At 60.5% G+C, this 22,543-nt stretch overlaps 1 protein-coding gene across 1 annotated transcript; it reads left to right on the top strand.

The window, feature by feature from the left end:
* The first annotated feature begins 607 nt into the window (after window positions 1-607).
* On the top strand, window positions 608-22,326 carry POLRMT (RNA polymerase mitochondrial). Its single transcript, XM_054398473.1, has 21 exons — window positions 608-665; window positions 1,584-1,679; window positions 3,156-3,826; window positions 4,517-4,647; window positions 7,112-7,298; window positions 7,932-8,081; window positions 8,220-8,387; window positions 8,706-8,876; window positions 9,970-10,209; window positions 10,929-11,708; window positions 12,258-12,380; window positions 14,609-14,731; window positions 17,321-17,500; window positions 18,193-18,279; window positions 18,581-18,694; window positions 19,352-19,401; window positions 19,687-19,785; window positions 20,062-20,134; window positions 20,627-20,709; window positions 21,245-21,315; window positions 22,061-22,326. The coding sequence occupies exons 1-21, from the start codon at window positions 608-610 to the stop codon at window positions 22,108-22,110; spliced, it is 3,705 nt and encodes a 1,234-aa protein (XP_054254448.1). The 3' UTR covers window positions 22,111-22,326.
* Window positions 22,327-22,543: the final 217 nt, after the last annotated feature.

Genomic DNA, 22,543 nt, shown 5'->3' with positions numbered 1-22,543 from the left:
GGCCCGAGCACGGCGGGGCGAGCCGGTGGGGCAGGGCGGGGCCCTGGGTGGCCAATGGGCTAGGAGGGGCGTGACCGAGAGAGCGGGGGGGATCTCATTCATAAAATCAGCGCCCCGACGGCTGCCCCATCATCCGCGTTCCCCATCACTCGTAGGGAGCTCTGTTCGGGGGAAACGGCGCGCTGCGGTCCCCACCGACTCCCGCGGTAGACAGGCGGACGGGGCACGGGCCCCATGGGCGGGAAGAGGCAGAAATTGGGGCGTGGGGCTGCCCCAGGCTCAGAGTTGTTGCCGGTTTGTGACTTGTCCCGAGACACGCCGGGTTCGGGGCCGGGAGAGGCGCGGTTCAGCGCCGTGTCCCAGCGCCGCGGCCCCTGCGCTCCGCCACCCGTCGAGTCCCGCTCCTGGCCCGCTCGTCGGGGCTTCCGCGGCCGCCAAGGGGCGCGCTGCGGCGCCCTGCAGTGAGCTGCCGCGCTGCATCATGGGAGTTGTGGTCCTGGACAGGGAGGTTGCTGGTCCTGGAGAGGGAGGTTGCTGCTCCCGGCGTGCACTGCGCGGCGCAAGCGCAGTGTCATCGCGCGCCGCGGCATGGCGGCCTAGGGCCGGGATGTCCCTGCTGCGGCTGCGGGCGGCGCTGGCGGGCACGGCCCGGCTCCGGGGCGCCGGTGAGCGCTGGCAGGGATACCCGGGGCAGGGGACCAGGGAAGGGGTGCTCGAGTTCTGTCCCTCACCCCTGCGACGGAACTGGGGCTCTGCGGTCCCGCTGGCCTGACCCTGGCGGTGGGGTTGGAGCTGGCGTGGTGGGGTCCCGGAGGGCTGTGGGGTCCCGGAGGCCAGATCCGGACCATGGGGATGGAGCTGGAGGCGTGGGGTTCCGGAGGGTTGTGGGGTCCCGGAGGGCTGTGGGGTTCCGGAGGCCAGATCCGGACCATGGGGATGGAGCTGGAGCCGTGGGGTCCCGGAGGCCAGATCCGGACCATGGGGGTGGAGCTGGAGCCGTGGGGTTCCGGAGGGCTGTGGGGTTCCGGAGGGCTGTGGGGTCCTGGAGGGCTGTGGGGTCCCAGAGGCCAGATCCGGACCATGGGGGTGGAGCTGGAGCCGTGGGGTCCTGGAGGGCTGACTTCAGCCACGGGGACGGAGCTGGGGTGGTGGCATCCCCGAGGCCTGATCCCAGCCATAGGGCTGGAGCTGAGGGCTGTGAGAGTCTTTCTATGTCGTGGGGGTCTGTAGGATCCTGTCCCTGCTGTGGGATAGAATCTGCCTGTTCTGGGGGTCTCTGAGGTCCTGTCACCCCATGCAGCAGTGCTAGGGTTTGAGGCCTTGCTGGGGTCATGTTCCCTTCAGGAGATTAGAGCCAGGGCCTGAGGGGGTTGTCCCTGTCACTTGCTGGCACTGAGCTGTGCCCTGCCCTGCTGTGGGACTGCTGCTGCTGTTTCTGAGACCTACAAACTGAGCAGAGGAACACCACTCACCCTCTGCCCTGCATGCCCTCCCCACTGCCCAGCTGGTGCTTGGCTGTGGCATGGCTGTGGGGCAGTGAGGGGTGAAGCCTCCTGTGACCTTCCTCTGTCTTTCCACTGCAGGGATCCCGTGGAGTGTTCTCAGGAACTACTCCTCCGCCAGTGCCAAGGAGAAGGCGAGGAGAAATGCCATCTGTGAGAGGACAGAGCTGCTGGAAGGTAAGTCAGGGAGGCCTGGGAGAGCTGCAGGAGTTTCCCTTGTTCAGTTTCCTGGGGGGGGGTTGTCTAGGAGGCTTCCCGTTCTGTGTAGCCATAAAGAAGATATCTGGGATAGGAAATCTGGTGGAAGATGTGGGGCTTCCCATGGAGCTGCTGTAAAGTGCAGGTTTGGGATGGTGAAAGAGTCCCTCCAGGTTGTGTGAGGGCCCTGCAGACTGACCTGGACATGCTGTGGCTTTGGGCTCACTGCCCAGGGGAGCTGAGGGCACGAAGGTCTTGGCGAGAGGCCCGGTGAAGTCACCAGGCAGTGTGGCAGACCAGTGGCAGCTGCTGCCTTTCCCCTTCTTGGGTTTGCTGGGATGCTGGGGTGGGCCACAGTGTTTGAATGGATCCCAGAATGCCCCTGCTGAGGGTGGCTAATTGCTGGGAGAAGGACTGGGTGAGGAGAGGAGAACTCCCTGTGTGGATCTGCTTCCCCCTGAACGCATTCCTGGGCACTGCCAGAGGCAAAGCCCTGGGTTAGGACACCCCCTTCTTGCCATGGCTTAGAATCATGGAATCATAGAATCAACCAGGTTGGAAGAGACCTCCAAGCTCATCCAGTCCAAGCTATCACCCAGCCCTAAGCAATCACCTAGACCATGGCACTAAGTGCCTCATCCAAGTCTTCTCTTGAACGTCTCCAGTGATGGAGACTCCACCACCTCCCTGGGCAGCACATTCCAATGAGCAATCACCCTCTCTGTGAAGAACTTCCTCCTCACATCCAGCCTAGACCTCCCCTGGCACAGCTTGAGGCTGTGTCCTCTTGTTCTGCTGCTGGTTGCCTGGGAGAAGAGCCCAACCCCCACCTGGCTACAACCTCCCTGCAGGGAGTTGTAGAGAGCAATGAGGTCTGCCCTGAGCCTCCTCTTCTCCAGGCTAAACTCCCCAGCTTCCTCAGCCTCTCCTCACAGGGCTGTGCTCCAGACCCCTCCCCAGCTTTGTTGCCCTTCTCTGGACACCTTCCAGTACCTCAACATCTCTCTTGAATTGAGGAGCCCAGAACTGGACACAGTACTCAAGGTGTGGCCTAACCAGTGCTGTGTACAGGGGTACAATGACCTCCCTGCTCCTGCTGGCCACACTATTCCTGATGCAGGCCAGGATGCCATTGGCCTTCTTGGCCACCTGGGCACACTGCTGGCTCCTGTTCAGCTACTATCAACCAGTACCCCCAGGTCCCTTTCCACCTGGCTCCTCTCCAGCCGCCCTGACCCCAGCCTGTAGCTCTGCGTGGGGTTGGTGTGGCCAAAGTGCAGCCCCTGGCACTCAGCCTTGTTCAATCTCATCCCGTTGGCCTCTGCCCAGCCAGCCAGCCTGCCCAGGTCCCTCTGCAGAGCCCTCCTACCCTCCGACAGCTCCACCCCTGCTCCTGACTCGGTGTCATCTGCTTGCACCTCCTCACCTCCCCCCTGCTCCTGTGTTTCCTGGCAGTGCTGAAAGCTCGAGTGAAGCAGCTGCAGGCCGATCCCATCCCGGAGGTGAGGGTGGAGCTGCCCTTGCTGGGCGATGCCAAGCAGCAGGAGTCGCTGCGGCCCGCGGTGGCTCCCGGCCCCGCTCAGGACCCAGCTGCCAGGCCGAAGGAGGAGAGCCCAGCCTGGCCCAGGGGCTGGGTGGAGAAGATGAAGAAGGAGATGCACCTCCGGCAGCTGAAGGTGGAGCGGACGTTGTCCATCGCTGCCTCCCAGCCTGCCCCGAAGAGCCAGGTCAAGGTCAAACCGGAGAGTAAAGCGAAGGCCAAACAACCTAAGGCTGCCAAAACTAAAGCCAAGAAGAGGCAGGAAGCCCCAAAGGCTGAAGTGGCTGCTACCTGGAGCCAGAGCCCTGCCAGCTCGCAGAGCGCCTGCCCCCGCAACAGGCCTGGGGCAGCAGCAGTGAAGAAGGTTGCAAAGACGCAGAGGTCTCGGAAGGTGCTGGGGGACAAGGAGAGCAGCCACTTCAAGGTGCTGCAGCAGACCATCCAGTCCAACCTGGAGTGCTTCCTCTTCTTGCAGCAGCCAGAGGAGGCTGAGAGGTTGCTTCTCCTGTACCACAGCTCCCCAGCAAAGAGAAAGTTTTTGGACATCAATGCCTACAACATCGTGATGAGGAGCTGGGCAAGAAAGGTACCCAGCTGGGGGTCCTGCCCTTGTCTAGGGGTCCTGGGTGGCTGAGGGGAGAAGTGGTCTGGCCCTAGAGGGGTAGCCTCACGCTTCTAGAAACAGCAGTTCTGCTTTCCTCTGTGTTTGTCACAGTTGCCTTCAGCAGGTAGGTGACTGCTGGGGAAGGTTTGCCTTCTGCTGAGCTGGCAGGAGGCCACTGATCCCTGTGAGGTGGCTTGGAGGGGAAGAAGGGATAGATGTAGCTGAAGTTGGACAGCAGTAGAGGGGCCTGAAGCTGTGGTTGGGGTGTGAATTAGATACTTAGAATGGTTGGAAGGGACCTTCAGGATCATCTTAGTTCCAAGCCCCCTGCCATGGGCACCTCCTGCCAGCCCAGGCTGCTGAAGGCCTCATCCAGCCTGGCCCTCAACACCTCTAGGCAGGAGGCAGCCACAGCCTCCCTGGGCAACCTGTGCCAGTCTCTCCCCACCCTCACTCTCAACAATTTCTTCCTCATCTCCACTCTCAGTCTCCCCTCTCCCAGCTCAAAGCCATTGTCCCTCATCCTGTGACTCCCAGCCCTTGTCAAAAATCCCTCCCCAGCTTTCCTGCAGCCCCCTTCAGTTACTGGAAGGCTGCTCTGAGGTCTCCTTGAAGCTGTAGGTGCTGCTGCTGGTGGCTGTGCCCACAGCCCCTTCCCTTCTCTCCCTGCAGGGCCACTTGCAGCACATCCAACGCATCTTCTCCATGCTGGAATCTGCTGGCCTCCAGCCCAACCTGGACTCCTATGCAGCAGTGCTGGAGTGCATGGGCCGGACCCTGGTGTCCAGCAAGACTGTCTGGAGGTAAGGCACTGTGGTGGCTGAGCCCTGGGCAGCATCTCCACAGCCTCACCACGCTGGGAGAACTGGGAGCTTGCTCTGCCCCAGGTGCTCTGACTCCCCTCTCACGGGCAGAGGTAAGGACAGGAAGAGTTCCTCTGCACTTGGGCTCTCCTTGCCCCCCCCAACTGCCAGGGAGGTCCTCTGAGATCTTGCAGGGAGGTGGGAAGAAGCCTACTGTGGGCCTGAGCTGTGTCTGCTGCCCACAGAGCAGCTCCCTGGGTTGGGAGCAGCCTCTCTTTGGGCAGGCTCTGCACCCATCCTGGGCATCTCCCTCTCGCTGGCCCCTCCATTGCTGCCCAGTAGCAGTGGCTCCTCCAGCAGTTCCCACAGCACCTCTGTGGAGTTCACCCTGGGAGGCACAGCCAGACAGCCAGACAGGGTTGGCAGCTCTGCAAGAGTCTGATCAGGAGATTCAGGTGGATTTTCTGGAGCATAAGGGGCAGGAAAAGTGTCAGAGCCACAGCCTCCAGGAGCTGGAGGAGCCTTGTGAGAAGCCAGCGGGGGTTAGGAGTGGTGCTGGGTCTGGCAGCTGCCTTGCCAGAGGATGGAGGAAGCTTTCTGGTGCTATTCCAGTGCTGCCCACACCCCTTGGGTGGCTCGGGGGTTTGTGTGTCCCTTGGATGGGTTCTAGAGGTCTCTGGGGGAGTGTTTTCCAGTCAGCTGATTTCCAAGGGACTGGCCCTGACCTCCCTGCCTCGGGAGAGGCTCCCAGGTCACAGGGTCTCTGGAAAGGCATAAGGTGGGAGTTGCTTGTTTGAACTGGGCTGCTCTGGGGCAGTGTTTGGGGAGAGCAGCTCTGCAGGGCTGTGGAGCTGTTCCTCACCAAAGCTCCTGCCTTGCTCCCAAATGGCACAGGCAGCAGCAGTGGCAGCAGTCACAGAATCATAGGATTGGTTGGAAGAGCTCTTTGAGATCATCCAGGCCAACCATGGCCATCAAGCCATGTCCCAGCGTGTGGCAGTCCTGGCTCAGGTGCTTTGTCACCTCTTGGGCTCCTGATGCTTTCCCAAAGCTGCCTTGGGGCTCCCCTTTCGGTGGCCTCTGTCTCCCGGCGCTGCCTGTCCTGCAGGTGGGGCTCTGAGCCCTGCTATGCTCTGGTCCCGGCACAGCCAGGGATCCAGCATCCTCTGCAGAGCTGCCAAGTGGGAGATGTGGATGCATGGGGAAGGGGGGGGGGGAACCTGCACCTCAGTGCTCAGCCTCCCAACAGCAGCACGGCTGAGTCTCCCCAGCCAGGGAAGGTGAAGCTGCAGCGCTGGGGGGCTGGGGGGCTGGGTGATTGATCGCTGTAACCCGAGCCGGGTGACCTTGTCGGGACTGGCTGTGCTCTGGAGGCAGCTCCCACACCCTAGCAGATCCTGCAGCCCCAGAGCTGGCTGCTGGCTGTGTGTGGAGAGCAGACAGGGCTCCTGTGGCCTGCTGCCAGGCTGCCCAGAAGTCCTTGCTCTTGGAGGACTGAGGCATCTGCCTTCTGTGGGTGCCCTGGTTGTGCCCAGTTCTGCACCATTCATCCCCTGGCTGGGCTGGGCTGGGCAGACATCCCTTCCTTTTCCTCCCTTCCTTTTCCTCCCTTCCTTTTCCCCCCCTTCCTTTTCCCCCCCTTCCTTTTCCCCCCCTCCCCCCCCCTTCCTTTTCCCCCCCCTTTTCCTTTCCCCTCCCCCCCCTTCCTTTTCCCCCCTTCCTTTTCCCCCCCCCCTTTCCTTTTCCCCCCCCTCCCTTTTCCTCCCCCCCCCCCCTTCCTTTTCCCCCCCTTCCTTTTCCCCCCCTTCCCTTTTCCCTCCCCCCCCCTTCCTTTTCCCCCCCTTCCTTTTCCCCCCCTTCCTTTTCCCCCCCCCCCTTCCCCTCCTTTCCCCCCCCCTTCCTTTTTCCCCCCCGTCCTTTTCCCCCCCTTCCTTTTCCCCCCCTTCCTTTTCCCCCCCTTCCTTTTCCCCCCCTTCCTTTTCCCCCCTTCCTTTTCCCCCCCTTCCTTTTCCCCCCCTTCCTTTTCCCCCCTGCCATTTCCCCCCTTCCTTTTCCCCCCCTTCCTTTTCCCCCCCTTCCTTGTCCCCCCCGTCCTTTGCCCCCCCTTACTTGTCCCCCCCTTCCTTTTCCCCCCCTTCCTTTTCCCCCCTTCCTTTTCCCCCCCTTCCATTTCCCACGCTTCGTTTTCCCCCGAGTCCTTTTCCCCCACTTCCTTTTCCCTCCCTTCATTTTCCCCCCCTTCCTTTTCCCCCCCTTCCTTTTCCCCCCCTTCCTTTTCCCCCCCTTCCTTTTCCCCCCTTCCTTTCCCCCTTCCTTTTCCCCCCCTTCCTTTTCCCCCCCTTCCTTTTCCCCCCCAATTAATCTTCTGTTTCCAAACTGTTCCCTGCCTCGCTATCTGCTGATTCCTGCCCAGCACTCAGTCTCCTGTGAAAGGTGAAGCCTGTCTTATCTGCCCCCTCTGCAGATATGTGCAGCAGCTGAGGAATGATGGTTTCCATGTGGATGAGCTCTTCCAGAAGTGCCTGTTTGAGGATGATGAGAAGGAGAAGGTGCTGAAGGTCATCAGGATTGTCCAACCCAACTACCAGCTGCCCCCTCCACCTGACCCCGAGATCTGCACCTCTTCTCTGCTCCAGGACTTCTACTCCAGAGTAAGCCACAGAGCTCCAGGATGTCTCTGGAGCTCAGGGAGGTGTAGGAGTTGGCCAAAGGGTGTTCACAGGTATCCTCAGGTCCAGCCCAGGACTGGAATATGGAAAGAATTTTTCAGTCCCATCTCTGCTCAGTAGCCTACAGAGCTCATCAGCCTTACCAGCTGCCTTACAGAGCAATAAAGAAGTTAAGTGGTGGCAAGGGGGTGATGGAGATGACCTTTATGTGCTAGAGGTGGTGCTTGGGGGCATGCTTGACCATGACACAAGATCAGAACAGCCTCTGAAGGGTCTGTTTGTCCAGACTCCCTGGGCTTTGCCAGCCAGAGACCTCTGGACTCAAAAAGATGCCTTCAGCAGGGACCTGTGCCACGTGCCTCTTGCAGGGAAGCTGGCAGAATGGGCACATCTCCTCTGGCTTTTCATAGAACCGTAGAATCCTTAATCACAGAATCCTAGAATCAGTCAGAGTTGGAAGGAACCACAAGGCTCAGCCATTTCCAACCCCCCTGCCGTGGGCAGGGACACCTCACACTAGATCAGGCTGGCCAGAGCCTCACCCAGCCTGGCCTTAAACACCTCCTGAGGGACGGAGCCTCCACCACCACCAGCAATGCCTGACTCTTGCTGCAGGACAAGGCAGTGTCATACCCCAAGCTGGAGTTCTCAGTGGAGGAGCTGCAGGAACGCTTTCAGCAGCAGCTGGAGATGGAGCTGGACAGCACTGTCACCATCGAGTCGGTGGAGGCCACCAAACCCCTGACCCCACAGACCATCAAAGCGGTAAAGCTCAGGGAGGTGCTGGGGCTGAGCACCCGGGGGAAGGGGAGAATGCAGCCCTCAGGGCCTGTGGGGGATGCAGGTGGCCTGGGGCAGCTCTCCTCACGACGTTTCCTCTCTTTGCTCTCACGGCCGGCGCAGCGCAAGCTGCTGGCCTCGCTCCGTTGCCAGTGGCACGACTCCATCCTCCAGGCCCTGCAGAAGTCGAAGCACCAAATGTCCAAGCTCAAGAGAGCCTCAGGGCACAACGTTCTCTACCCCTACCTGTGCCTGCTGCCGGAGGAGGAGTATGTGGGCATCATGCTGCAGGTAGGGCACGGCCCTGACCTCGCAGAGCCACCAGGCTGGGGCTGCTGAGGTGGCCGCAGGGGCTGCCGCACAGCACTGCTGTCCTGCTCGGGATGTCAGGCTGAAAGCTTGCCCAGATTGTGAGGTGCAAGCTCTGTCTGCTGCCTGTGCTGAGCAGCCAGAAGGGCCTCTGCTCTCTCCTCATCATCTGCTTACCTTCATGGCAGTCAACATCTTCCTGTGCTCCCCCCACAGGGGGTTTAACTCCTGCTTTGTTTCTCTGCTTCCGTCTTTCCGTTCCTCCCTCCTTAAGGCCCTCTTTGCCTTCCCCTTTCTCAGGTTCTCAACAGCCTCTCTCCACAAGGAGAATCCCTGGTTGTCCTGGCCAGGGAGCTGGGCTCCAAGATCTACAACAGGTACATCACCCAGAGGAAGCTGCGCAGCCGCCAGCTGGAGAAAGTGCAGGAGATCTATGGGGAGTACATCCACCTGCTGGCAAAGGATGGCCAAGTATGCCTGGGAGAGGGGGGGCCCTGGGGGTCAGAGCAGAGGTGGGGGGAGGTGGTTTGTCTGTGCACCTCCTCACAAGCAGCAGGGTTAGGTTTATAGAGTCACAGAATGCCCCAGGTTGGAGGGGACCTCGAGGATCACCTTGGTTCAACCTTTCTAGGTCATCGTGGAGTTGAAATGTGCTGCCCCAGTACCCTGGCAGGCTGAGGTTTAAACCTGCCCACTGTAGGGGAATCCACCACTCCCCCTGGGAGGTGATTCCAGTCTCTGAACTGTTCTCCTGGTGGACAGTTTTCTCCTGAAGTCCAATGGGAATCTCCCCAGGAGTCACTTGTCCCCATCACCCCTTGCCTTTCCCATGGGACTCCTTACCAAAAGGGAGTCTCCTTCCTCCTGGAAGCCTGTTTTGTGTACTGGAACATGGTGATGAGGTCTCCCCTAGGCCTTCCCTTCTCAAGGCTGACCAAAGCCACATCTCTCAGCCTTTCCTCACACAGCAGGCCTTCCAGTCCTCTCAGCATTCTGGGCACAGCACACAGGTTCTAGGAACCTCCTGCTGCAGGGGCCACCAAAGCCAGTAAAAGGCCCAGCTCATGCTTGGCAGGCCCCTGCCAGCTGGCAGGCTCACTTCTGGCAGAGCAGTGGGAGCAGGAGGTGTTTTATCAGTAGAGAAGTCCCCTTGGAGCCCATGCAGGAGAGTCTGAGGCAGGTTGTGAGGGGAGAAAGGTGCCAAGGTCACCAATCTGGGCAGCTCGAGACCTAGTTGAACCCCAAAGCTGTCTCGCATTGCAAGTCCAGAAAGGCAGATCAGCAGTCTGGGAGGGAGGGTCAGGATGCTGTGGGGGCAGGGTGGCAGCACAGGGATGTAGTGAGAGGAAAAGCTTTGCAGTGCCACTGGCCTGGCCTGCAGCAGAAGCAGGTTCTTGCTGTTGGGCTTGCCCACATACCCATCCTTCCCCAAATACCCATCAAGGAGGACCTCACAGGGACAGAGACAGGAGACTCCTTCTCAGATCCCTATTCCAGGTAGACAGATCCTGTCCAGCAAGGTTGGCCCCTCCGTCTGACCCTGATTTCTCCTTCCACCTCCCAGCCAAAGGAGTACTTGCCACGGGAATACTGGGAGAAGCTGGTGGCAGAAGCAGGCTTTGGGCCTTCCCTGAAGCTGAAGGAGTGCAGCTGGCCCTACATGCTGCTCATGCGCCTGAGCATGCACCTGCTGGAGCTCCTGGTGCAGGCTGCCAAGGTGCCCAGGAACATCCTCAACCCTCGCCTGGAGTCCAAGCAAATCCCTGTCCTCTACCACATCTACTCCTTCCACAGCAGCTGGCAGGTGAGCCTGGTCCTGGGAGTCTTGCAGGTGCCCTCTGCGTTGGAGCTGAGCCTGTGCAAGGCCCTGATCCATCCCTGCTGCCTTGCCCACGAGGGGGCCCTTAGAGGAGCTTCTGGTTCTGCATGGGCAGTGCCAGGCCTTAGCCTGCTGGTGGTGGAGTGGCTGTCTGACCACGTGCCCTTCCTCTTACTGCTCACCTTCACAGAGCCACAGAATCAACCAGGCTGGAAAAGACCTCAGAGGTCATCAAGTCCAACCTCTTACCTAACACCTAATCCCTCCTGACAACTAAAGCCTGGCTCCAAGTGCCACATCCAAGCATTTTTTTTGAACACCTCCAGGGATGGGGACTCCACCACCTCCCTGGGCAGCACATTCCTCTTTCTGAGAAGAACTTTCTCCTCACCTCCAGCCTGAACTTCCCTTGGCAAAGCTTGAGGCTGTGTCCTCTTGTTCTGCTGCTGGCTGCCTGGGAGCAGAGCCCAACCCCCACCTGGCTCCAACCTCCCTGCAGGATCTCCCCTGAGCCTCCTCTTCTCCAGGCTGCACACCCCCAGCCCCCTCAGCCTCTCCTCACAGTGCTGTGCTCCAGCCCCCTCCCCAGCCTCATTGCCCTTCTCTGGACACATTCAAGTCTCTCAATGCCCTTCTTAAGCTGAGGAGCCCAGACCTGGACACAGTGTGGTCTAACCAGTGTCTCTGCTTCTCCTCTGCTGCAGGTTGGGCTGCTGAAGCCCCATCCTGTCTTCTCCCAGCTCCTCTCAGAGGCGGCGGAGACCATGCTGACCTTCAACTCCTCTGCCATCCCTATGCTGTGCCCCCCAGTGCCCTGGACCTCCCCTCACTTCGGTGCCTTCCTCCTGAACGACACCAGGCTGATGCGTTTCGTGGATGGAGTCGTCCAGCACCAGCAGCTGCTGGAGCAGTGTCCCCCAGTGAACCTCCACCCGGTGCTGGATGCCCTCAACCAGCTGGGCAACTGCGCCTGGAAGATCAACCAGCCGGTGCTGGATATCATCATCTCCATCTTCAACGACAAAGGCAATGAGAAGCTGGACATCCCACCACCCATCTCAGAAGCTCCCAAGCCTCCTGTCCCTTCTGGCAGTCCCTGTGCCTTGAGCAAGAGCCAGAAGCAGGAGCTGCTGCAGTGCAAGAAGAAGGCTGCCGAGATGCACAGCCTGCGGATGGATGCCCTCTACAAGCTCTCCATCGCCAACTACGTCAGGGACAAGGTCTTCTGGTTCCCTCACAACATGGACTTCCGAGGCAGGACTTACCCTTGCCCACCTTACTTCAACCACCTGGGCAACGATGTCACCAGGGCCATCCTGCTCTTCGCAGAGGGACGGCCCCTGGGGCCCAAGGGCCTTGACTGGCTGAAGATCCACCTCGTTAACCTGACTGGGCTGAAGAAGAAGAATTCCCTGCAGGAGAGGCTGGGCTATGCCAATGAGATCATGGAGGACATCCTGGACTCAGCTGACCACCCACTGACAGTAAGGGGGGAGGGGTATGGCTGGCAGGGCTCTGCTTGTTTTTGGGGTGCAGTGGTGGGACCGTGGTCTAGGTGATCAGTTGAGGTTGGACTTGATGATCTTGGAGGTCTCTTCCAACCTGGTGGATTCTGCGATTCTTTGAACCTTGAGGAAGAGGCCTGGGCTCCAGGAGTCTGCGTGTGGTCCCAGGAGGGTTGGGAGGACCTACCAGAGAAGCAGGGAAGTTGTCTGTGTGGGAATCCCAATAGGAATTGTCCAGATAGGCAAAGAAAACAGGGAGCAGCGTCCTCTTTAGTTTCAGAGGAGACTTGACTGGTAGCACATCCTCTAGAAAGTTAAAATAAAATGGAAATCAGATCAGTTTTGGAAGGAAAACGTTTGGAAGGGTGAGGGAGACACATTCTGCCTGAAAACACTCTGGAATAGGAGGGAAGTGCAGACCTGCTGGGAGGTGGTGCCTTGTCCTGTGTACCCCAGGAGTCTGGGGGCTCCTGCCTTTGCTTTGGAGGGCACTGCCTGCCTCAACCTCCTGTGCTTTCCCCTCCCCAGGGCAGGAAGTGGTGGATGAAGACAGATGAGCCCTGGCAAGCCCTGGCCTGCTGCATGGAAATCGCCAAGGCCTCGAGGTCCCCAGATCCAGCAGCCTACATCTCTCACTTCCCAGTTCACCAGGTGGGACCCTCACAGCCCTGTGTGGGGCTGAGCAGGGTGAGGGCAGGGAGAAGGGGCAGGGCAGAGGCATCCATGTGCCCAGTGCTGCATTCACTGCGCTGTGTGGCCAGGCTGGCCCAGGATGGGGCCGTGGTCTCTGAGCATCCTGGCTTGGGAATGCTGCAGGGTGACCTCCAGGGAAGGACTTCTGACAAGGTGAGAGGACAGGGTGAGGGGCAGTGGCTTTGAGCTGGAAGAGGGGAGCCTGAAACAGGAGATGAGGAAGAAATTCTTGCCAGTGAGGGTGGGGAGACACTGGAACAGGTTGCCCAGGGAGGTTGTGGCTGCCCCCTCCCTGGAGGTGTTCAAGGCCAGGCTGGATGAGGCCTTGAGCAGCCTGGGCTGGTGGGAGGTGTCCCTGCCCATGGCAGGAGGGTTGGAACTGGCTGATCTTTGAGGTCCCTTCCAACCCAACCCATTCTGTGATTCTGTGATTTGCTGCTGCCTGCAGCCCTTAAGGAGCCACTGCAGTGAAGTGCTGCTTTGCTGCCTGTGATGGGAGCAGAGCCTGTCTGGGAGGTCACCTCATCTGCCTGTGGGTGAGAGCTGGGACAATTGCACCTTCTCCAGCCATGGGATCAGGACTGGAGTCAGTCTGGCCCTGGCTGGGAGGGACGTGGCAGCAGATGCCCACCCAAAGTGCTCAAGGCTGTGCTGAGGCCTTGGGGTCTTTGCTGCACTCCCAGGCTGAGGCTGGGGGCAGACAGCCCTGCAGGAGCCAAAGGTGGCAGGTCTGGGCCTCTGAGGAAGGGCTGATCTCTGCTCCCTCCCCACTCAGTGACTGGCTGTCCCCATGGGCCCTGTCCCTGCTGGATGTTGGGGTGCTGCAAGGTGTTGGGATGCCTCTGTCCTTCCTGACTGGAGCAAGGAGCTGGACCCTTTCTGCCTCTGTGTCCCAGCAGATCTGCAGCTCTCTGGCAGCTGCCAGCTCCCTGTCTGCAGTGAGAACTCCCTGAGCTGCATGGCAGACAGTGATTAATCATTTTCCTGGGGAGAGGCCTTTGCTCATTTGTCTCATTAGAAGCTCAGCTGGCCCCTACCAGGGTGTGGGGGGGAGCAGGGGGCTGTGTCCTGCCAGTAGCCATGCTCTGGAATATGTATGAGACAGTCTAAGCTGATACTGTAATGACAACAAAAGATCAAGAGGGCAGCTGAGGGAGGTGTGAGGTGTGGAAGGTGCCAATAATGAAATTCAAGCAAGGACTTCTTCTGGAGGGCACCCGAGAGACTCTTTCCACCTGAGTCATCAGCGCTCAGTGAACAGAGGCAGCTCCTCAGCACAGCAGAGCTGCTGGAGGGAGCTCTGTCACTTCCCAGCTCTGCAACTTGCTGCACTGCAGGGGGTGGGGAGGAGGAGGAGGGGGACAGCAAAGGAGGGGAAGGTTCATCCTGCTGGCAGTGCTCCCTTGGCCCAGGCAGAGCCCAAGTACAAGAGGAGCAGGGGGAGTCCAAAGCAGCAGCAGCAGCAGCAGATCTCCTGTGGGACATTGCTGCTGCTTCTGTTTGGGGAGCAGCAGGACCTGCCCAGTGCCATGCTTCAGGTCCTGCCTCTCATCCAGGCTGAGCTTGGCCCCAGGAGGGCTGTTGGGGCAGCTGCTGTGACAGATGGGTGGCATCCCTCCTGTGACTAGGGCTTTGGGGATGGCTGCTCTCTGTCAGAGTGATGTTTTCATCAGCCTGCTGAGCAGAGGCAGCGTGGCTGGAGCTGCCAAGCTGGCTGTGCCTTGCCCAGAGATCTTCAGCTGGCCCTTGCCTCTTCCTGCCTCTGACCCTGCTCCTGGCTTTGCTGAGGTTGTTTTGACTGCTGCCTCTTGGGGCTTCTTTTGGCATCCCAGCCAGGTTTGAGGGTTTCCAAATGTTCTGCTTTTCAGTGTTCCCACAGAGCTCTGATGCCTTTGAATGTTCACGGAGTGGGGGCAGGGTGCTGTCAGGCTTCCTTTTGCAAACCTCCCACAGCAGCAGGCAGTGATGAGAGCCAGAGGGGACAACTGGGCACAAGGAAGGTGGAAACTGATGTGGCCCTGGCCACTGCTGGGAGATCAGCCTCAAACCAGCCTGGGGAAGGGGGCACAGTGGCAAAAACCTTCTGAGCCAAGTGTGCCTGTGGTGCTGAGCAGGAGCAGGTGAGCAGGGCTCCATCCACACCTTGACCCCTTCTTTCCTCTCTGCTCTCCCTCCTCCACACCCAGGATGGTTCCTGCAATGGGCTGCAGCACTACGCAGCTCTGGGCCGGGACCTCATTGGTGCCATCTCTGTCAACCTGATGCCCTGCAGTGTGCCCCAGGATGTCTACAGTGCTGTGGCCCAGCAGGTGAGGCACAGTGGGGACACAGGGAGGGATTCTCTTGGACCTGCCTCCCCCTCCTTGGACCTGCCTCCCCCTCCTTGGACCTGCCTCTCCCCCTCCTTGCCAATGTGTTGCCTGGGGTCGCTCCAGCTCACAGGGAGAGAGATCAGGGATAAGAGCAGTGGGGAGAGAGCTGGGAAGGCAGGAGCTGGGCAGAGGCTTCCCCCATCTGGGAAGCACTGCAGCAGCTGCAGTGGGCACCTGGCTGGAGATCTGTCCTGGCAGAGGTAGCAATCAGAAATCCCCTGGGTTTTTTGTCATCCTCACTCTTCCTGAATGAGATCTGGGCAGAGAGGTGGGAGAGGGCAGAGAGTGTTGCTGTTCCTCATGTCTTGGCCTGGAGGTTATGAGAGTTTCTTGGTTGGAGCTGGAGAGGAGGGAGCAGGGAGAGATTCAGCCCTTGGCACTGCTGCCAAATCTTCAGTTTTCTTGGCAAGACACGATGTGAAATGAGCCTGCTGGGAAGTGTGCTGAGATCTCCCAGACTCACTCAACTGGCCTTGACCCCCTGGTTCTCCCTTTGAGGTCTCAGAATATGTTACCCAGAGGGTACAGGAGGAACCCACAGGGGCTGCAGGCTTTGCTGAGAGTTCCCATTCGGGTGGCAGAGGCAGAAGAACCTCTGTCCTCAGCCACAGTCCTAGAGCTGTGTCCTTGTGATCCAGCACCACCCAGCCAAGGGACACTGCTGTGCTGAGGCAGCAGTGGAAAGCTCTGCTCCCTGCTCCCCACAGCACAGTGCTGTGAGAGGTGGCTGCTCCTCTACCCCTTAGCAGATGATGTTACCCAGGGCTGGCAGAGCTGGGCGGTGGGGCCTTGGGTGGGAGCTGGGGCAGAGCACAGCTGGGAGGGTCTCACAGCATCCCCTGGGTCTCCCCATGCCGTGGGGCCAGCATGGATGGTGGGGGGAATGGGCTGGAATGGTGGGGGGCTGAGCTGGCAGTGATGGGGCTGAGCTGGCAGTGATGGGGCTGAGCTGGCAGTGGGGCTCAGCTGAGCTGGCAGTGGGGCTCAGCTGAGCTGGCGGTGGAGTTGAGCTGAGCTGGGAGTGAGGCTGAGTTGAGCTGGTGGTGGGGCTGAGCTGAGCTGGCAGTGGGGCTGAGCTGAGCCCAGCTGGCAGTGGGGCTGAGCTGAGCTGGCAGTGGGGCTGAGCTGAGCTGGCGGTGGGGCTGAGCTGAGCTGGCAGTGGGGCTGAGCTGAGCTGGTGGCAGTGGGGCTGAGCTGAGCTAGTGGTGGGGCTGAGCTGGCAGTGGGGCTGAGCTAAGCTGGCGGTGGGGCTGAGGTGGTGGTGGAGCTGAGCTGAGCCGAGCTGGCGGTGGGGCTGAGCTGGCAGTGGGGCTCAGCTGAGCTGGTGGCAGTGGGGCTGAGCCGAGCTGGTGGTGGGGCTGAGCTGAACTGGCGGTGGGGCTGAGCTGAGCTGGCGGTGGAGCTGAGCTGAGCTGGCAGTGGGGCTGAGCTGAGCTGAGCTGGCGGTGGGGCTGACCTGAGCTGGCAGTGGGGCTGAGCTGAGCTGAGCTGGCGGTGGGGCTGAGCTGAGCTGGCAGTGGGGCTGAGCTGAGCTGAGCTGGCGGTGGGGCTGAGCTGAGCTGGCAGTGGGGCTGAGCTGAGCTGAGCTGGCAGTGGGGCTGAGCTGAGCCGAGCTGGCGGTGGGGCTGAGCTGAGCCGAGCTGGCAGTGGGGCTGAGCTGAGCCGAGCTGGTGGTGGGGCTGAGCTGAGCTGAGCTGGTGGTGGAGCTGAGCCGAGCTGGCAGTGGGGCTGAGCCGAGCTGGCAGTGGGGCTGAGCTGAGCTGAGCTGAGCTGGCAGTGGGGCTGAGCTGAGCTGGCGGTGGGGCTGAGCTGAGCTGGCGGTGGGGCTGAGCTGAGCCGAGCTGGCGGTGGGGCTGAGCTGAGCCGAGCTGGCGGTGGGGCTGAGCTGAGCTGAGCCGAGCTGGCGGTGGGGCTGAGCTGAGCTGGCGGTGGGGCTGAGCCGAGCCGAGCTGGCGGTGGGGCTGAGCCGAGCTGGCGGTGGGGCTGAGCTGAGCTGGCGGTGGGGCTGAGCCGAGCCGAGCTGGCGGTGGGGCTGAGCTGAGCTGAGCCGAGCTGGCGGTGGGGCTGAGCTGAGCCGAGCTGGCAGTTGGGCTGAGCCGAGCTGGCGGTGGGCCTGAGCTGAGCTGAGCTGGCGGTGGGGCTGAGCCGAGCTGGCGGTGGGGCTGAGCTGAGCTGAGCTGACGGTGGGGCTGAGCTGAGCCGAGCTGGCGGTGGGGCTGAGCCGAGCTGGCGGTGGGGCTGAGCTGAGCTGAGCTGGCGGTGGGGCTGAGCTGAGCTGAGCTGGCGGTGGGGCTGAGCCGAGCTGGCAGTGGGGCTGAGCTGAGCCGAGCTGGCAGTGGGGCTGAGCTGAGCCGAGCTGGCAGTGGGGCTGAGCTGAGCCGAGCTGGCAGTGGGGCTGAGCTGAGCTGGCGGTGGGGCTGAGCTGAGCCGAGCTGGCGGTGGGGCTGAGCCGAGCTGGCGGTGGGGCTGAGCTGAGCCGAGCTGGCGGTGGGGCTGAGCTCCTAGGGCTTTCCCCTGCCCACCCAGGTGGAGGAGTTTCGCAAGAGGGATGCCAGGCAGGGGGTGAAGATTGCCCAGGTCCTGCAGGGCTTCATCAGCCGCAAGGTGGTGAAGCAGACGGTGATGACGGTGGTGTACGGCGTCACGCGCTACGGCGGCCGGCTGCAGATGGAGAAGCGCCTCAAGGAGATGGATGAGTTCCCTGAGGTACTGCGCCTGCCCCAGCCGCCCCCACCAGTGTCTGCTCAGCTCTTGGGGCTCCCCGATGGGAGGGGAAACCTGCCCTTCCTGTGCCTTTCTTCCCTGCTTTGCTCTCTCCTTACCTCCCACCCAAATCTCGGCTGATGGAGGGGCGTGCGGGACCCAGCTCCTCGTGTCTGAGCTTGTGGGTGGGGAGGGATTCTTCTCCTCATCCTTCCTGGGCCCGGCTTGGTGGGATGAAAACTGCAGCTGGTGTTTCAGATGCCAAACAGGGTTTGTGGCTCTGCTCTTCCCTCTGGAAGTGTCCTAGCAGAGCTCTGGGCGGGGGGGGGGGGTGTATGTCGTTCTCGTGCTGTCGTCTTTGCTGAGTGGGTTATTTGCTGTGGTAAGGTTGGTGCTAGGAGTGTTCTGCAGTGTGTGACATTCCTGGGGCAGATGAAGCAATGAGAGCCTCTCCTTCATCCAGGGATGTTGCACAGAGGTCAGCTTGTCCTCAGACAGTTTGTGTCTGAAATGCTGATCTCTGCTTCCCCTCCATCACAAACCCGCAGCCAGCTGCCTGCAGCAGCTCAGGCTGAGTCTGTGGTGGAGGCAGTTTTGAGGCAGCAGGGAGCAGGGAGATTCTCTTTCAGCTCACTCTGGGTGCTGTTACTTTGCCCCCTCTGCCTGACCCCTTGCTCTGCCTCTGCTCTGTGCAGGAGTATTTGTGGGAGGCATCTCACTACCTTGTGAAGCAGGTGTTCAGTGGCATCAAGGAGATGTTCTCAGCCACTCGAGATATCCAGGTAAGGTGCCTGTTGCCTCTTACCTCTCTCTCTCTGTCTTTTCTTCTTCCTTGTCCTACTCATCCATCGACCAGAGGGTGCTCCATGGGCAGAGATGGTTCTTCTGGGTCCTCACCCAGAGAGAATCCTCCTGTCCCAGCCTAGAGGTGTGGGGTTGTGCTTGGTACAGACCCAAACTCCCCTGTAAGCGCTGGACTGTCACAGCTGGTGGCAGGAGTCAGGGTCACCTGTGCTGGGAGGGGCTGGGGTCTCCCAGCTGCCTGTGCTGACTCCAGCCCCCCTCTTCCCTCTTCTTCTAAAGAACTGGCTGACAGAGAGTGCCAAGCTCATTGCCCAGTCAGGCCGGACAGTGGAGTGGGTGACACCTCTGGGTCTCCCCATCGTGCAGCCCTACTATCGCTCCAAGTCCACCGTGGTGAGTAGCTGCTGTGCAGGACTCCCTCTGCCCTCCCTCTGCCACGGTGGGGGCCAGGGAAAGGCCAGCTGGGCTTTGAGGCAGCAAGCTAAAGCCCAGCAGCAGGGTGGCATCACCTGCAGAGCCAGGTAGGATCTCTGCATACAGACAGCTCCTCCAGCCTCCTCGCCCCCTGCAGGGCCTGGAGGGTGTGGGTGGGCTGATGAGGAAGCTCTGCTGCTCCCATCCCACTCAGGCAGCTGGGGCAGGCTCCCGTTCCCTGCACCATGGAGCCTCCTCGGGGCTGCTGTGATTCAGCCTCTCTGCTCTCCTCTCCCACGCTCTGCTGTGCTGACTCACAGCTCCCCAGCCTGGCTCCTCGCTGCTGCTTCACCTCCAGGAGCCCTTCCCCGAGCCCCCTCGCAGGGGGAAGCAGCACGATGCTGGAAGGGCTGAGGGATGCCTGCCAGCATCTTCAGGAGGGAGGCAGGCAAGGAGTCACTGCTGCCATGGTGATTGGGATGCCCTGGAACGGTCCCTGCCCAGCTCCTTGTTGCAGGCAGGGATGTGTGGAGGTTTCCTGCAGAGCTGGGTAGCTCCTGGTCGGGCAATTCCCCTCCCCAGGAGCACAGTGCTGGGTGCTGGGTGGCCCCTGATCCCCTTTCCCTCTCCCTGCAGCTGAACTGTGGCATTCAGAACCTGAGTGTGAAAAACCCCAGCAGCAACCAGTAAGTATGGAACTGTGCTCTTGACCAAGCCCTTGCTGTGCCCAGCCCATGCTTTGGGGGCAAAGCCTTCCCCTTCAGTGGGACCTGCCAAGGTGTGCCCAAGCTCCTGGGACTCCCTGAGCTGCAGAAAGCCAGCCTGAGGAGTGGGGGCCTGTGCTTCTTGCAAGTTCTTGGGACCCTCTGGGGCTAGCCCAATCCACCCCAGGTCTTGTTGGCCCCAGCTTGGAGCTGACACTTTCATCTTTGGCCCTGGAAGTGCCTCAGCTCCTCCTGTCTGTGCTGCAGGAAGCCTGATACAGTGAAGCAGAAGAATGCCTTCCCCCCCAACTTCATCCACTCCCTGGACTCCACACACATGATGCTCACTGCTCTGCACTGCCTCAGGTAGGGAGCAGACAGCCAGGCTCTGCCTGGGCTCTGGGGCTTGCTCCCAGCTCAGGGAATGTCACCAGGACAAGGGTAGGATGTGGGATAGGGATGGAGTCTTGGGGTTTCTGGGGGAGGGAGCAGCAGGGCAGGGACAGATCCTGGGTCTGAAGGTCTGCAGGTGCTGAGCAGCTCCCTGCTCCTCTGTCCCAACGAAAGGATCTGCCTGGGGTAGGGGACATCACAGAGAGGGGGTCTCAGCACTACCTCATGGCATCTTCTGCTGCCTCCCAGGCAGGGTCTGACCTTCGTCTCGGTCCACGACTGCTACTGGACTCACGCGCTCACCGTGGACGTCATGAACCAGGTGAAAGAGTCCTGCCGGGCCCCTCGTCAGCAGGGATCTTGCTGATCTGTCCTCTGGGTCCTTGCCAGCCCTTCCCTCCCCTGGGCTTTGCTCTGCAGGCTGATGGATTGATTGATTGATCCACCCAGGCACCCCGGGGTGCTTGGTGGTGGGTGCAGCTGATTTCCTGGTGCTGAGGTCCCAGCCCTTCCCACCCTTCAGGGAGCCTGGGGAGGAGAATCTGTGCCCCTAAACCCACACTAACCTTGGTGCCTCACTCCTGCCCTGGGCTGAGTGCTGCGAGGGATCTCCTACAGTAGATCAGTCAATGGGGGTCAGCCTTTTGCTTCCCACCTCCCCAGGCTGATTCCCTCCACCCTCGTCTGGCAGCACCCCCTTCCCTCTCCTGCCCCCACTGCCTTCCCTGCCCCTCACCTCTGAGCTGTGCTGGCTGAGGGGAAGGAGGGGAAGCAGCTGTTAACCCACAGCTCACCGTTGGCTCCCTTGGGTCAGATCTGCCGGCAGCAGTTTGTGGCTCTGCACAGCGAGAGGATCCTGCAGGATCTGTCTGAGTTCATGCTGGAGAAGTACTGCAGGTACTCCATGCCTGTTGGCAAACCTCCACCACGCTCCTTCCTGCCTCCCCACACCACTTCCCTCTCCCAGGGGTGGTTGTGGCCAGACGCTCAGGAGTTGTCATCCGCCCCTGGGGGTTGCTCTGGAGGGAGCTTCCTTCTTGATTGACACCCAGAGTGCCATAGACCTGGGTGTGAAAAACGAGGAGCCTGCAGCCTTTTGCTGCAGAGCTGAAGCTGCATTTGGTGCTTGACTCCCCCAGTGTGGGCTCTAATGTCTTGGCTTCCTCACTGAATGAGGCAGTGAGGAGTGGTGAAGACCCTCCAGTGTGTGGCCCTGAGTTACCACCACAGAGCAGCCCAGTGCTGGGCAGGGTCTGTGGACTCCTCTGGGGCTGCTCTGGGCTGGGCTGGGCTCCTGCTGCTGCTGCAGGATGTGGTGTGCTTTGGAAGAGCCAAATGCTGTTGTGAAGGACTTCCACTGGGGAGCAGGGGAGGAGGATGCACTTTCTCCAGGAGCTGCCATGCTGATTTGCTTTCCTTCTGGTTCATCCAGCCCTGGCACAGAGACCAGAGCCATCTGGCAAAAGAAATTGATGGAGCAACTGTCAAGTGTCCCCAAGACAGGTAGGACACAGGGAAGGGACTGCCAAGCTCAGGAGCAGTTTGGAGACAAGAGGAATGAGATAGGAAGCAGCTTCCCAAATCCCTGAGCTCACTGAGGTTGGATACAGCCCTGCTGAAGCTGCTCCTGCCTGTGCTGGCCTGCAGAGCCAGGGGGCAGGGTCTGAGATGTTCCCTGCAGCCTCCTGGGAGCAGTTCCTGCCTTCCCCAGCTGAGCCCTGGGATTTCCCCCAGGCTTACCCAGCTCATCCAACCCTCCCATCCATCTCATTCTCTCCCATCTGTTTCCAACCACAAGGCATTATCCTGGAGATGGGATGGAGGCATTCCACAGGCTAATTGTGGGGATCTAGATGATACACATGCAATGGGATTAAGGCAATTAGTTTAACTCCTCCTAATCCCTGGGCCCTGCCTCTGCCAGACCATCTGGTCAGCCTTTGTCCTTTGCCTTTGCAAAGCAGAACCAGCCCAGCCCTGTGGTAGGGATGGTTGATACCCTGAGCCATGGGTTCCTCTCCTCCTTTCCTGCTTCCCTTGCTCTTCCTACCACTGCCCCAGATCAATCTGAAGTTCTTGGAAGCCCTCTCAGATCCACCTTGTCTTGACCCCACTCTGCAGTAGGGGCTGAGCTGAAGAGTTCCCTGCAGGAAACTGAAGTAGGGCTTGGGGCAGCTTCTCTCCTAGCTGCCTCATCTCCATGCTGCCCTGCCCTTGGTATCCTCTGACCTCTCCCTTGCTCCCCCAGGTGAGCTCAACCTGAAGGAGGTGATGAATTCTACCTATTTCTTCAGCTGAGCCTGGCTGCCAGCGGGGCCTGTGCTACCTCAGCATCCCTGGCTGCCCCCGAGGCTGTGCTAGGCACCAGCCCATGAGGCTCAGGGGGGAAGTGGCTTCTGCTACCAGCCCAGCAAAGGAGAGATGCTGGGGCAAGCTGGGCCCCCCCAAGAGGACAGGGTGTCTGCACCATTTGCTGTTGGCTGCTGCAGCCCAGGCAGGGGCAAGGGCATCATGGCAGGGGCTGTGTCTCTGGTGTGGGTGGAAGGGGAGATGGCAGCTGGGGCTGGTTCCCCTCAATCCTCACCCTGGCACCATGTGCCTGCTGCTGCTGTGAGCTCCAGAGCTTGCCAGGTGAGTCCTAGTTCTGGGGTGTCATTTATGTCACCCCCTCTGCCCCTGTGGGGCTCAGCCCTCCCAGAGGGGCAGCCAGCCAGGGCCTCCTGCCCTGGTC

The sequence above is a fragment of the Indicator indicator genome, unplaced genomic scaffold (genome assembly GCF_027791375.1).
Source record: "Indicator indicator isolate 239-I01 unplaced genomic scaffold, UM_Iind_1.1 iindUn_scaffold_54, whole genome shotgun sequence".
Lineage (NCBI taxonomy): Eukaryota > Metazoa > Chordata > Aves > Piciformes > Indicatoridae > Indicator > Indicator indicator.
Note: the sequence above shows the minus strand (reverse complement) of the source record. Positions and strands in the feature narration are given on the sequence as shown.